This window comes from Felis catus, chromosome B2 (assembly GCF_018350175.1).
Source record: "Felis catus isolate Fca126 chromosome B2, F.catus_Fca126_mat1.0, whole genome shotgun sequence".
Classification (NCBI taxonomy): Eukaryota; Metazoa; Chordata; class Mammalia; order Carnivora; family Felidae; genus Felis; species Felis catus.
The window spans coordinates 75460032-75474635 of NC_058372.1; the positions used below are offsets into that span (position 1 = coordinate 75460032).

Consider the following 14604-nt stretch of genomic DNA (forward strand, 5'->3'; position numbering starts at 1 on the left):
TAATGTTTATTTATTTTTAATTTTTTTATGCTTTAAACTTTACATCCAAATTAGTTAGCATATAGTGCAACAATGATTTCAGGAGTAGATTCCTTAGTGCCCCTTACCCATTTAGCCCATCCCCCCTCCCACAACCCCTCCAGTAACCCTCAGTTTGTTCTCCATATTTATGAGTCTCTTTTGTCCCCTTCCCTGTTTTTATATTATTTTTGTTTCCCTTCCTTTATGTTCATCTGCTTTGTCTCTTAAAGTCCTCATGAGTGAAATCATACGATTTTTGTCTTTCCCTAATTTCACTTAGCATAATACCCTCCAGTTCCATCCACATCGTTGCAAATGGCGAGATTTCATTCTTTTTGATTGCCAAGTAATACTTCATTGTATGTATATATACCACATCTTCTTTATCCATTCATCCATCGGTGGACATTTGAGCTCTTTCCATACTTTGGTTATTGTTGATAGTGCTGCTATAAACATGGGAGTGCATGTGTCCCTTCAAAACAGCACACCTGTATCCCGTGGATAAATGCCTAGTAGTATAATTGCTGGGTTGTAGGGTAGTTCTATTTTTAGTTTTTTGAGGAACCTCCATACTGTTTTCCAGAGTGGATGCACCAGCTTGCATTCCCACCAGCAGAGTAAAAGGGTTCTCCTTTCTCCGCATCCTCGCCAACATCTGTTGTTGCCTGAGTTGTTAATGTTAGCCATTCTGACAGGCGTGAGGTGGTATCTCATTGTGGTTTTGATTTGTACTTCCCTGATGATGAGTGATGTTGAGCATTTTTTCATGTGTCGGTTGGCCATCTGGAAGTCTTCTTTGGAGAAGTGTCAATTCATGTCTTTGTCCATTTCTTCACTGGATTATTTGTTTTTTGGGTGTTGAGTTTGGTCAGTTCTTTATAGATTTTGGATACTACCCCTTTATCTATGTCATTTGCAAATATCTTCTCCCATTCTGTTGGTTGCCTTTTAGTTTTGCTGATTGTTTCCTTCGCTGTGCAGAAGCTTTTTATTTTGATGAGGTCCCAGTAGTTCATTTTTGCTTTTGTCTCCCTTGCCTCTGGAGATATGTTGAGTAAGGAGTTGCTGTGGCCAAGATCAAAGAGGTTTTTGTCTGCTTTCTCCTTGAGGATTTTGATGGCTTCCTGTCTTACATTGAGGTCTTTCATCCATGTTGAGTTTATTTTTGTGTATGGTGTAACAAAGTGGTCCAGATTCATTCTTCTGCATGTCGCTGTCCAGTTTTCCCAGCACCACTTGCTGAGGAGACTGTCTTTATTCCATTGGATATTCTTTCCTGCTTTGTCAAAGATTAGTTGGTCATACGTTTGTGGGTCTATTTCTGGGTTCTCTATTCTGTTCCATTGATCTGAGTGTCTGTTCTTGTGCCAGTTCCATACTGTCTTGATGATTACAGCTTTGTAGTATAGCTTGAAATCTGGGACTGTGATGCCTCCTGCTTTGGTTTTCTTTTTCAAGATCGCTTTGGCTATATGGGGTCTTTTCTGGTTACATACAAATTTTAGGATTATTTGTTCCAGCTCTGTGAAGAATGCAGGTGTTACTTTGATAGGGATTGCATTGAATATGTAGATTGCTTTGGGTAGTATGGACATTTTAACAATATTTGTTTTTCCTATCCAGGAGCCTGGAATCTTTTTCCAATTTTTGTGTCTTCTTCAATTTCTTTCATAAGTTTTCTATAGTTTTCAGTGTGTAGATTTTTCACCTCTTTGGTTAGATTTATTCCTAGGTATTTTACAGTTTTTTGTGCAACTGTAAATGGGTTCGATTCCTTGATTTCTCTTTCTGTCACTTCATTGTTGGTATATAGGAATGCAAGCAATTTCTGTGCATTGATTTTATATCCTGCAACTTTGCTGAATTCATGAATCAATTCCAGCAGTCTTTTGATGGAAACTTTTGGGTTTTCCATATAGAGTATCATGTCATCTGCAAAGAGTGAAAGTTTGACCTCCTCCTGGCCGATTTGGATGCCTTTTATTTGTGTTGTCTGATTGCAGAGGCTAAGACTTCCAATACTATGTTGAATAACAGTGGTGAGAGCTGACATCCCTGTCTTGTTCCTGACCTTAGGGGGAAAGCTCTCAATTTTTCCCCATTGAGGATGATATTAGCATTGGGTCGTTCATATATGGCTTTTATGATCTCGAAGTATGCTCCTTTTATCCCTACTTTCTTGGGGGTTTTTATCAAGAAAGGATGCTGTATTTTGTCAAATGCTTTCTCTGCATCAATTGAGAGGATCATATGGTTCTTGTCCTTTCTTTTATTGATGTGATGAATCACATTAATTGTTTTGCAGATATTGAACCAGCCCTGCATCCCAGGTATAAATTCCACTTGGTCACGGTGAATAATTTTTTAAATGTATTTTTGGATCCTGTTGGCTAATATCTTGTTGAGGATTTTTGCATCCATGTTCATCAGGGAAACTGGTCTATAGTTCTCCTTTCCAGCGTGGTCTCTGTCTGGTTTTGGAATCAAGGTAATGCTGGCTTCATAGAAAGAGTTTGGAAGTTTTCCTTCCATTTCTATTTTTTGAAACAGTTCTATTTTTTGAAACAGTTTCTATTTTTTGAACAGTTTCAAGAGAATAGGTGTTAACTCTTCCTTAAATGTTTGGTAGAATTCGCCCAGAAAGCCATCTGGCCCTGGACTCTTGTTTTTGGCAGATTTTTGATTACTAATTCAATTTCCTTCCTGGTATGGGTCTGTTCAAATTTTCAATTTCTTCCTGTTTCAGTTTTGGTAGTGTATATGTTTCTAGGAATTTGTTCATTTCTTCCAGATTACCCATTTTATTGGCATATAATTGCTCATAATATTCTATTATTGCTTTTCTTTCTGTTGTTTTGGTATTGTTTATTTCTTGAGAGAGAGACAGACAGATAGAGAGACAGAACACGAGCAGGGGAGGGCAGAGAGAGACAGAGACACAGAATCTGAAGCAGGCTCCAGGCTCTGAGCTGTCAACACAGAGCCTGACACAGGGCTCAAACTCACAAACTGTGAGATCATGACCTGAGCCGAAGTCAGACGTCTAACCGACTGAGGCACCAAGGCGCCCCAAGTTTAATCTATTTTTAAAATTACAGTTACTTCTTTCAATTAGAAAGCAAGGAGGGTTAGATGATATTTAATGAAGTCTTCACAAAACACTACTTTTCATTTAGTCTATTAAGCAATAACATATTTTATGGTCTTTTTGTGAGAAAGAACTGTACCAGGGTCTACAGAAATTAGAGCTTGATATTATATATGTACATGTGTTTATACCTGTTTTTGTTAAATTACAGTTTAGATGTGTTTGAAAAACATATATTAAAATACTAAATTCTTTACTGAATAGTTTTCTACCTCTGAGCATACAATAAAATAAAATAGCACCTGAGAGGCAGTCTAGTGCACTGGTTAGAGCTTGTTTGGAGTTCAGATTGTGCCACCAGCTTTATGACCTGTGTCTACTCCTCAAACTACATTTCTTTTGCTTCACTGGTAAAATGGGAATGACGATACCAATTTCATGGCATTGGCACACTTAAGTGAGGATCAAATGACATTTATCTTGGTAAAGTGCTTAGCAGAACATCCGGTATACAGTGAGGGCTTGATAATGTTGGCTTTTATTATGATCTGGTCTCAAAAACTACCCTCCCTAAGGCAAGATGCATTGCTGGTACTTAAAATCCTATATATAACTTGAATATTGTTCATGTTAGGCATTGAATATTGTTTATCATTTATAACATTTATAGTAAATATTTCCAGTCATGAAGACTGTTTGCACTTTCATATATGTACCATAAATTGAAATATATCCAGATACAAATATTGATAACTTCAATTGTGACATTTTCAAAGTTTCGCTTTCTCTGGTATTAAAAATCTAGTTATTTGAAGTAGATCTAAGCATACAAAGGTACATACATACACATATACAAAATGTATACTGAAAAGAGAAGAGCTAGATTTTTAAAAAATGAATGTTTTTAAGAGACTTTTAAATATAGACAAAAAACTGAGGGTTGTTGGAGAGGTTATGGGTGGGTGGATGGGCTAAATGGGCAACAGGAATTAAGGAAGACAGTTGGGATGAGCACTTGGTGTTATATGTAGGTGATGAATCACTGGATTCTACTCCTGAAATCATTATTGCACTATATGCTAACTTGAATGTAAAAATAAAAGAAAAAAAAAAAAGAATGTTTTAACACATTTATAACTAATGCATTCACTTAAAATTTTAAGAAATATTTCAACCTAATTTTGATATCTTGAAGTGCTTATTACATTTTTGGGGAAAATTAGATTTTACTTTATATTTTCTTTAATTTTGCTTTTTAATATTTTTCTTCGGTCATTGATATGAGTAAATGCTGGTCACTGATACCAGTGTGGCTGTCATACACAAAAGTAACTGCTTTTTCAAAAATTCTCATTGGAAATTAAACTATGGAATATTCCATTAAATAAAAGTATGAATTAAAAAATGCACATAATCTGAAATTTTCATTATAACAGGGATCTAATTAATTGGCCCCATTTTTAATTATGAACTATTTAGAAAATGAGATATTTTATTCTATAATTAACCTATCTCAGAATATGGCTCCAAAATGATTCTGAATACACTGTGGTATACCTTTACTTTAAAATATATATTGGGGCGCCTGGGTGGCGCAGTCGGTTAAGCGTCCGACTTCAGCCAGGTCACGATCTCGCGGTTCGTGAGTTCGAGCCCCGCGTCAGGCTCTGGGCTGATGGCTCGGAGCCTGGAGCCTGTTTCCGATTCTGTGTCTCCCTCTCTCTCTCTGCCCCTCCCCCGTTCATGCTCTGTCTCTCTCTGTCCCAAAAATAAATAAAAACGTTGAAAAAAAAATTAAAAAATAAAATAAAATAAAATATATATTAAGGTTTAGGGGCGCCTGGGTGGCTCAGTCAGTTAAGCCTCTGACTTTGGCTCAGGTCATGATCTCAGTTTGTTGAGTTTGAGCCCCTTGTCAGGCTCTGTGCTGACGGCATAGAGCCTGCTTGGGATTCTCTCTTCCTCCCTTTCTGCCCCTCCCCATGCTCTCTCTCTCTTCTCTCTCTCAAAAATAAATAAACATTAAAACAATAAATATATAGTAAGGTTTAAAATCATTAGGATGGAAATGTTCATGGGAACAGAGTAAGATCTGAAATGTACACACAGTAAACTATACAAAATATTATTAATAAACAATATTTTAGAAAGATATAGTCTAAAATGGCAAGCCAATACATTTTTTAACAAAAGCATTTTTTTATTTTATTTTTTTATTTTATTTTTTTTTATTTTTTAATGTTTATTTATTTTTGACAGAGAGAGAGAGAGAGGCAGGGGAGGGGCAGAGAGAGAGGGGGACACAGAATCCAAAGCAAGTTCCAGGCTCTGAGCTGTCAGCGCAGAGCCCGATGAGGGGCTCGAACTCACAGACTGCGAGATCATGACCTGAGCTGAAGTCGGTCACTCAACCGACTGAGCCACCCAGGCGCCCCTATTTTTTTATTTTTGAGAGAGTGTGAGTGGGGGATGGGCAGAAAGAGAGGAAGACACAGGATCTGAAGCAGGCTCCAGGGTCTGAGCTGTCAGCACAGAGCCTGACATGGGGCTCAAACTCACAAACCATGAGATCATGACCTGGGCCGGTTTGTACTTAACCAACTGGGCCATCCAGGCACCCCTTAATGAAAGCATTAATACAAGAGGAAGATAAATTGTATTCAATGCTATATTTCTAGTCAATATGATTTACCATTTCAAGTCTTACTTTTGCTTTTAAGCATGCTTCATTTGTTTTCACCCTGATACATTTAGTTCTGCACTCATTTTTTAATTCCCAGATATGGCGCTGCACTGGAGATACAGAAGGCAAACAAGATAAGCCAGATCCCTGCTTTAACAGCACTTGTACTCCAATGGAGGAGAGAAACTAATAAAGTAAATCAACAAGTAAATAAAATAACTTTCTAAATTATTTCTCTTAAAGTCATCAAATAGGGAAGTAGTTGCTTTGGTCTTTTCTCTCTCACAATTCTGGATGGCTTCGTCTACATTAGCTAATCTAAATCAAAAGCACTGAAAAATAGGCAAGCAATCCTGTACTATAGTTATTTCAGAATACTTCTAACTCTTTAAAATACCTCTGTCCTATTCTTCTCCTGGCTACTACGCCAAGTTACCGACCATACCTTTTACTGTAAGAACAGGTCCTGTAAAAGTTACAAAAAGCTAATTTTTTAGTTTTCCTTCTCTCAGAAAACTGGGATAATATTGAGCCCAGTGATGACCTCACAGTTTTGGGTTTGTGATGGAATAATAACTGTATATTTAAGTGTCATGACTTGACTATAGAATTACGCTCCCTTATGCACAGGGCTGGAAATCCTTCTTTTGTTTTAATAATTGAGTTATGAATACAAATGCTAAATTACAGAGTTTTAAAAACAAAAGGAAAAAGTTAATATTCCACCCCACATATGACTACTTTAATGAAAAAAATCTTTATCCTAATAAGCATTACTACATAATTTTTGAAAAGGTCTCCCAGCTATACTGACCATAAAATGAATACTTGTAAGCTTGACGGTGAGCAAGAACTCAAAATGACGGAGCATTTTGGAAGGCTAAATGTTCCATTTATTTCCAGGGTGTTTGCAACACTTCTCAAGCACTTCTAACATGTTCCCAATTTAAAAGTCTCCTTTCCTGTACCTCTCTCACCAAACTTTTATGAGGAGAAGGAATCCTAATTCTATACCCAGAGTTTTAAAATGCTGCTTGCTTCTTTCTAGATGTCTAATAGAGCTGGAATGAAAATAACCTTTCATCCATAGGTCTACCATCAAATGAGGCACAGCAGCCTAAAAATTCTTCATGTATAAAGCCACAGGTTGTACAAAATGATGTTGTTTACTACTTTTATGGCTGTCACTTTAAATATTATATATAAAGAATATTTAGAGGGAAGTTCTATATTAAAATAAATGAATAAAAGTAAGAATTTTCAGGTTGACTATGTTTTGTAGGAACTACTGAAATAGCAGAAAACAAAAATTCTCTGTATAAAAAAATGCCCTAATTAAAATTTACCCTGAACACATACTTGTCGCTCTAGGTCTTGAATTTTTTTGGCATCAGCTGCTTTCTCTTTTAAACGTATCTTCTGCTGAATACATGGATTTCCAGATTCAGCTTTCAGTTTCTCAACCTGTCAATAAGTAAAGAACCTGTTAAGCATATTTAAAACATACCAGAGAAACACCAGGAGAGAAGCATAATGGTAGGTCATTCATTCATTTATTAATTCCCAGATAGGGTGCTGCGCTGGAGACACGGAGGGCAAACAAGATAAGCCAGGTCCCTGCTTTAACAGGGCTTGCACTCTGATGGAGGAGACACATGATAAGCTAATAAAATAAAACAACAAGTAAATAAAATAACATCAGAGAGTGACACATGCTATGGAGAAAATAAAACATGGGCGCCTGGGTGGCTCAGTCGGTTAAGCATCCAACTCTTGATTTCTGCTCAGGTCATAATCTCAGGTTCATGAGACTGAGCCCTGCGATGGGCTCTGTGCTGGTAGTGTGAAGCCTGCTTGGGATTCTCTCTCTCCCTCCCTCTCTGCTCTTCCCATTTGTGCACATGCCTGCATGTGCATGCTCTCTCTCTCTCAAAATAAACACACACTTAAAAAAAAGAAGAAAATAGAGTGAAAGGGTCAGAAGAGGGCAGGATTGGTAGCTCCATTAGATTACAAGATCAGGAAAGGTCTTTCTAAGGAGTAGAATTTGGAGCTGAGACTTGAATGAGGAGTGAGACATGGAAGAACATAGGCCAGAGTAATCGAGTGAAGGCAACTGGTGGAACAAGCTTGGCATGTTCAAGAATCAGAGAGAGTTTTGATGTGGCTGCAGGACAGTGACTTGTGGAGTGTGATACAGATGAGGCTGGAGAGACAGGCAGGCAGGGTTCAGACCATACAGGGACCTGACAGGTTGTGATAAGGAGCTTGGATTTATTCTCAGTCTATTCTAAAACAGACTACACATCTGTGAGCAAACCCAAACTATCTATTTTAATTGGCAGAGTTTATAGTACTGATTTAATCACACTTACAAGGCTAAGAAGAACTAATTGTTGAATGGGGTACATCTACAGAAATACATTCTCAAATGATCTTATTACCGCAAGTTTGAGCTTCTCAATTTCTTCATTTGCTTCTTTAAGCCGAAATGCATCTTTATCCAGAAGTTCCTGATTTTCAGCATACCATTGTAATCTTTTTTGCAGGCGACTGATTTCTTGTTTATGTGTTTCTTCTAAAATTTTTATTTCATATAATTTTTCACCTATAGGATGAAACTCCTATAAGATGAACTCCTGAACTTGATTATAATTTCCCAAAATATGGAAATAAATTAAATTACATAGAAACCAATGCCAATCTAATGAAAGCATTATGAAAAAATAATAGGCAAAAAAAAATTAGTCTTTGCAAGGCAGTATCCAGTTTAATCTGTTAATAAAGAGAGATGAACATTGTGTTCATAGTCCAACTCCTCAAATTCATAGCAAAGTTGGCTGTGTATAATTTTTTTTGATAAATCAATTGTTTTCCCACTGACTTTCATTATAAAAGCAAAGTCATTTCCATGGGACAATAAATGTTGGATCCAAGAGATAATAAACATGAAGAATTCCTATATTAATAAATTGCAACAGGAAACATTAGAAAGTGCTTACCATACAGGATTTCATTTAACACAACAAACATATGATGGGTATTATTATTATTATTCTATTTTACAGATGAGTAGACTAAATATAATTTTCTTACAAACAGGTGGTGTATATCTCACAGTGAAGATCATGGTATCACAGTGGAGAGATCTTACAAGGACTCTTCCGATCTACTTTTCTAGTCCTGTGTTCTGTCATCCTAAACTCCAATCCACAGGTGCACTCGATATACGCTCATGAAGCAAGCACACTCCAGCAACCTCCCTTCATTCCTTCACTTCTGAGTCTTTCAATCTGTCAGGACCCGGCTCAAATGCTACTCTTCCCTGAAATCCCTATTTAGTACCATGTCTCATGTTATTTGTATTTTTTTTTTATATTAAACTTTTCTGCATTCTTATTTTCCCTTGTTTTCCCTGATGGGGAATGTCACATTTATCCTTGTGTTTTCTATAAACATAGGTGTAGTGTTATTTGTTCATTTGGCAAATACTTAAGAGCCTTTGTTTCAAACCCAGGGATAAAAAGGCAGACCATACCCTCAGGAAGGTCACAGACATGAAAATGAATAGACATAATATGCCACAAATTCAAAACAATCCTTGATATTCTCTGATCCTGCAATTAGTCCTGCCAAAACCAACTAACCCACCTATTAATAACTTTTTTTCAAAGTTTCTAAAACTACAATATACTTCAAGAAGTAGGATTTTGATTCCTTGAGTAGTAATAGCAACTGCTATTACTTAAATTCAAGATTAGAACAGTTACGAGTATAAAGGTAAACTGTTTAAGCTCAGCGTTTTACCTGTGGCATAAGCAATCTGATCTTTGGCTTGGTCTCTCTCTTTCTTCATTTTTTCCAAGTCTACTTCAAGAGCTTGTTTGTCTTGCTTCAGTCTTTTGATGTCTTCCAATAAACAGTTTTTTTCTTTCTTGATATTCATAGAATTACAAAAGCAAATTATTTCTGGATGCAAAAAGTTGTGGCATAGGCTCTGTTTCACCCCACCTATCATAAATACTCATACATATTTTTTATAAATACATATATACAATAAATATCTTATTAGTTTCAGGTGTGCATCATGGTGATTTGTTATTTTTATACATTATGAAATAATCCCCACAATAAGTCGAGGATCTGTCCTAAGTTATGATGTGTCATCACAAAAAATTATTACAATATTATTGGCTATATCCCCTATGCTGTATATTATATCCATGTGTCTTATTTTATAACTAGTAGTTTATACCTCTTAATCCCCTTTACCTATTTCACCTGCCCTCTAATCTCCCCACCACTGCTTCTGGTAACCAACAGTTTGTTCCCTGTGCCTATGAGTCTCATTTATGTCACATATAAATGAAATCATATGGTATTTGTTTTCTTCTTATTTCACTTAGCACAATACCCTCTAGATCCACACATGCTGTCACAAATGACAAGATCTCATCCTTTTTTATGGCTGAGTAATGTCCAGTGTGTTTATCTATCACTGGATGCTTACATTGCTTCCATATCTTGGGTATTTTATGCTGGAAGGAACATAGGGGTGATTATCTCTTCAGATTGATATTTCTGTCTTCTTTGGATTAATACCCAGAAGTGGAATTACTGTATCATACAGTTCTATTTTTGATTTTTTCAGAATCCTTCATTCTGTTTTCTATATTGGCTGCACCAATTTACATTCCCACCAACAGTATATGAGGGTTCCCTTTTCTCCACAACCCCACCAACACTTGTTATTTTTTGTCTTTTTGACAATAGTGAACCTGACAGGTGTGAGGTGATATCTCATTGTGGTTTTGACTTGCATTTCCCTGATGATTAGAGATGTTCAGCATACTTTCATGTGTCTGCTGGTCATTTCTATATCTTTGAAAAAATGTCTACTCAAGTCCTCTGGCTGTTATTAATCATGTTGTGTTTTTGATATTAATTTGTATAAATCCTTCATACATTTTGGATATTAATATCTTATCAGATATATCACTTACTAGTATCTTCTTCCATTCTGTAGACTGCCTTTTCATTTTGTTTATGGCTTCCTTCACTGTGCAAAAGCTTTTTAGTTTGATATATTCCCATTTGTTTTAGATTTTGTTGGCTTTGCCTGAGGCGACTGGTTTGAAAAAAAAGCTAAGATCAATGTCCAAGAGCTTATTGTCTATCGTTTCTTTCGGGACTTTTATGGTCTCAGGTCCTATATTCAAGTCTTTACTCCATTTTGAATTTATTTTTATATATGGTATAAGACAGTCCACTTTCATTCTTTGGTATGTATCTGTCCAGTTTTCCCAATACTATTTATTGAACAGATTATCCTTCCTCTATTTTACATTCTTGCATCCTCTGTCTTGGATTGACCACATATGTGTGGATACTTTCATGAACTCTCTATTCAAGAGAGGAATTATTTTAAAGAGATGGTGAGTTTTTCTCCTCTGTCTGAAATTCTCTGGTGGCTCCCATTCCTCTCAGGATAAATCCAAAGTCCTTACCATGATGTTCAGTGTCATGTAACCCAGCCCTGCCCATGCCTCTGAGCATATCTACTATAAATCTTCCTCTTCCCACTCCAGTCCAGCATCAGAGACTTCTAGCTGTTATTTGAACATAACCAGCACACTCTCACTCCAAGGTGTTTGCACTTACTGTTTCCTCTGCCTTTAGTGCTCTGCTCCCAGATAGCCAGGTGGCTCACTCTTTTACTTCATCAGGATTTCTGCCCAAATGAAACCCCAGGAGGATCTTTCCTGATTACTTTTTCTAAAACAAAAACTTTCATCCTAACCCCCGAGTATGTTGCTTTATTTTCTTGTCACAGAACTCATCACTACCACCTGACATACGTTTACTTGAAAGCAGAGATTTTACTCATTTTTGCATGAAAAAGCACATAAAAAAATGCTTGGCACATAAAAAAGGTTGACTGAGTGCTAAATATGCCTTACATTCAACACTACTCTCAATAGCCCCCATTCATCTCAACACAATCATACTTAATCCTTCAAAGCACAGTTCAAATGAGGTTATTCCTGATAATCCCTTCCTCTGTGCTCCCATAAACTTGTGTTGTACCTCTAATATAGTATTTATTACTGTGTCAGATGATATTGATTTGTGTACATACCTCTTCTTGTTATTAGGCTGAGAACTCTATGGAGACTAAGACTGACTTACTACTAATACCTGTATACTTTACGGCACTAACCACACAGCTGGTACTCAATAAATGTTTATTGGACTGAACTCATAACTGCTAAAAAAAAAAAAAAAAGTTCTTGGAGTCACAGAAGTACACTTGGTGTAATTAAGTTTCAAAATAAAACAAATTCTGTATCTCCCTATTTTATAATCCCAAATGCAGTCTTGTGAAGAAAATAAATCCATTCATTAAAGCACTGTATAATCCTGGTTTCTAACTGCATCACAGATTTAATGACATAATTTCATTTTTCAATCTTCTTTGTGATCCTCTGTAGATGTCTTTTCAGGAGAGCACTGAGTTTCAAGTATTTGAATGCTCAGGCATCTTTCTGCAACTACCTTCTGTTTAATTAGTTCAATCATTTAGAAATGCTCTCCAGTGGAGTGTACTAAATGGACTTACAGAGTTTTAGCATTCAAAGGAACTTTAAACATCTTGAGTTCAGTTAAACATTTGACACTTAAACAAATGATACTTCATGCTTGCATCCTTCCAGGGACTGACACTTCTCACCCTGAAGAAGGCCAGTAACGTCCCAGGTCAACCCTGTGGGCACAGGGTTTGTGGCTGGCAAGTACTTTAATTCTCTTGTAAATTACAATGCAAACATTCAGAGAGGGTCTTTGCCTGCCTCTCTGGCCTTGTCCTTACTCACCCACTTCTGTCTCAGAGGTCTCTGACTCTGGAAAGTAACAAGCCCCTTCCTGATGCAAGGTTTATGCTTTTCTCCTGGTTGGGAGGCTCCATCTTTGTCCAGTGGCTGCTGCTTCTCTTTAGCTCTCAACTCTGACAAAACTTTTTCAGAGTGTCTCCTAGAGCACTATTGACTGGTGCCTTACTCTCTGCCCCACGCACCCTTATTCTCTATTTTAATATTCTTCAAAGCACAAATTTCTATGTATATTGCTTCATTTTTTACCTTACTGTCTGTCTTCCCTGCTGGAATACATGTCCTAGTGAGCAAGGTTTGTGCCTGTCTTGTTTACCTATTGTATTTACAATGCCAGAATGAGTGCCTGGCATGTGGCAGGTGCTTCATAAAGGACGACTCAGTGAGTAAGTTGTGGTCAGCTTCATTCTTCTTCCTACCTTGGGATACTAAAAAGAAAGAGCTCAGAACATTTGCTTTTACTATGCTTCTATCTATGCTTTATAGAGAACCAACTCAATAATTGCTATTAATTTTTAAGGTACGAATTAGACTTTACACAAGTATACTCAATGTGAATATTATAGATTTATCCCAGTATGAAATTTTGCTCTAAAACCATCTAAACCCAGAATACCATAGCAAATGAAAATAAAAGGTATATTTACATTCAATCTTACAATATTTTCAGAAATAAAAAAATCCTCAAAGTTTTTACTATTATCTTAAACTAACTCTTTTTTTTTTTTTTTTTTTAATTTCTTTTTAGGTTTTTCCTGCCTTTGGTAGTTTCACCATCAGGGGCCTAGATGGTGATTTTTACTTTATCCTGAGCAGGAATCACCGGGTTTCCTAAATTTGAGAATTCATCTTTTTTTTATTATTTCTGGGAAATCCTCAGCCATAATATATTTAAATATATTTTAGCATTTCATATATCTGATATTCTCCATTTTTAGTCTATTTATATGTTTATCCAATAATTCTATTGAGGTTCAAAAACTGCTGTTTATTAAATCATTGTGCAATTGTGGATAGTTTCTCCATGTTTTCGTAATTTTGCATTGTGAGCATATCATCAGGTTTTTATCTGTAGAAATACTGTGTAAGCTAGGTTAAGGTTGTATACTTCTAAGAGCTTTCTGCATTTGTTTCTTCTAGACACACTGGAGGTTCTCACTGACTCAGGACCACATTATATGGTTTGGTTTGGTTTTTTTTCAGTCTGAGCATTACTAACCCTTGCAGGTAGTGTCAATTCAAATACTATAACACAAATGAAGGCAGATGGATGACATTATATTGACCAATCAAGTTAAGACAGAAACTTCTTACAAGAAAAGCTTCTTGACATCTTAGCCCCTTGTGAAGGTGGGTGGATTTTTTTCCTAGTCCACTGTTATACTGAAGGACATGGCTCTTTGAAATCTGAGTGTCCTGTCTCCACTTTGCTGTTAAAGCTCAAGCCCATGGCTACTGAACTACTGGTCTAGCAGCTTACTGACAAGTTTGTATCCCTTCTCATTTCTGGCCCCTAGAGAATTCTTACTTTCTTGAGAGCTGTTACATTATGCATTTATAAGATGTTTATTATATTTTATCCAGCATTTTCTGATGTTTTTAGTGGCAGTTTTAGTTTCCTATCTTCAGAAAAATATTTTCAAAACAGCACTTTTAAAAAGTTGCTAATAACAGTTTAAATAAAGCTAATGTTAGGCTTGAAACCTTACCACATTTTCCCAAGCCTTCATAAAACACAGCAATAATAATTTCTCTTTTACCTTCCTAATTTTTGAGGCCTACTGACAAGGGAGTTAGGGGGAGTCCAACCATTCATTCTTTCTTCTAACCTATCTGCCTAACTATCTACCTATCTAATCATGCTATACATGCATACATGTGCCTGAAGAAAGTACCCTAATGGATTCATATTTGCAGCTGCA

General features: G+C 36.4%; 1 protein-coding gene across 4 annotated transcripts in view; it reads right to left on the reverse strand.

Moving 5' to 3' along the window:
• Positions 1-14604, reverse strand: part of CEP162 (centrosomal protein 162) — a 115345-nt gene that overhangs the window by 38074 nt on the left and 62667 nt on the right. For all 4 annotated transcript variants that reach the window (XM_019830922.2, XM_019830920.2, XM_011282478.3 and 1 more), the window contains 3 exons: positions 9603-9729; positions 8240-8403; positions 7155-7259 (listed from right to left, as the gene is read on the reverse strand). In XM_019830922.2, coding sequence (XP_019686481.2) covers positions 7155-7259; positions 8240-8403; positions 9603-9729 — 396 coding nt within the window. The remainder of the gene's footprint in view (positions 1-7154; positions 7260-8239; positions 8404-9602; positions 9730-14604) is intronic.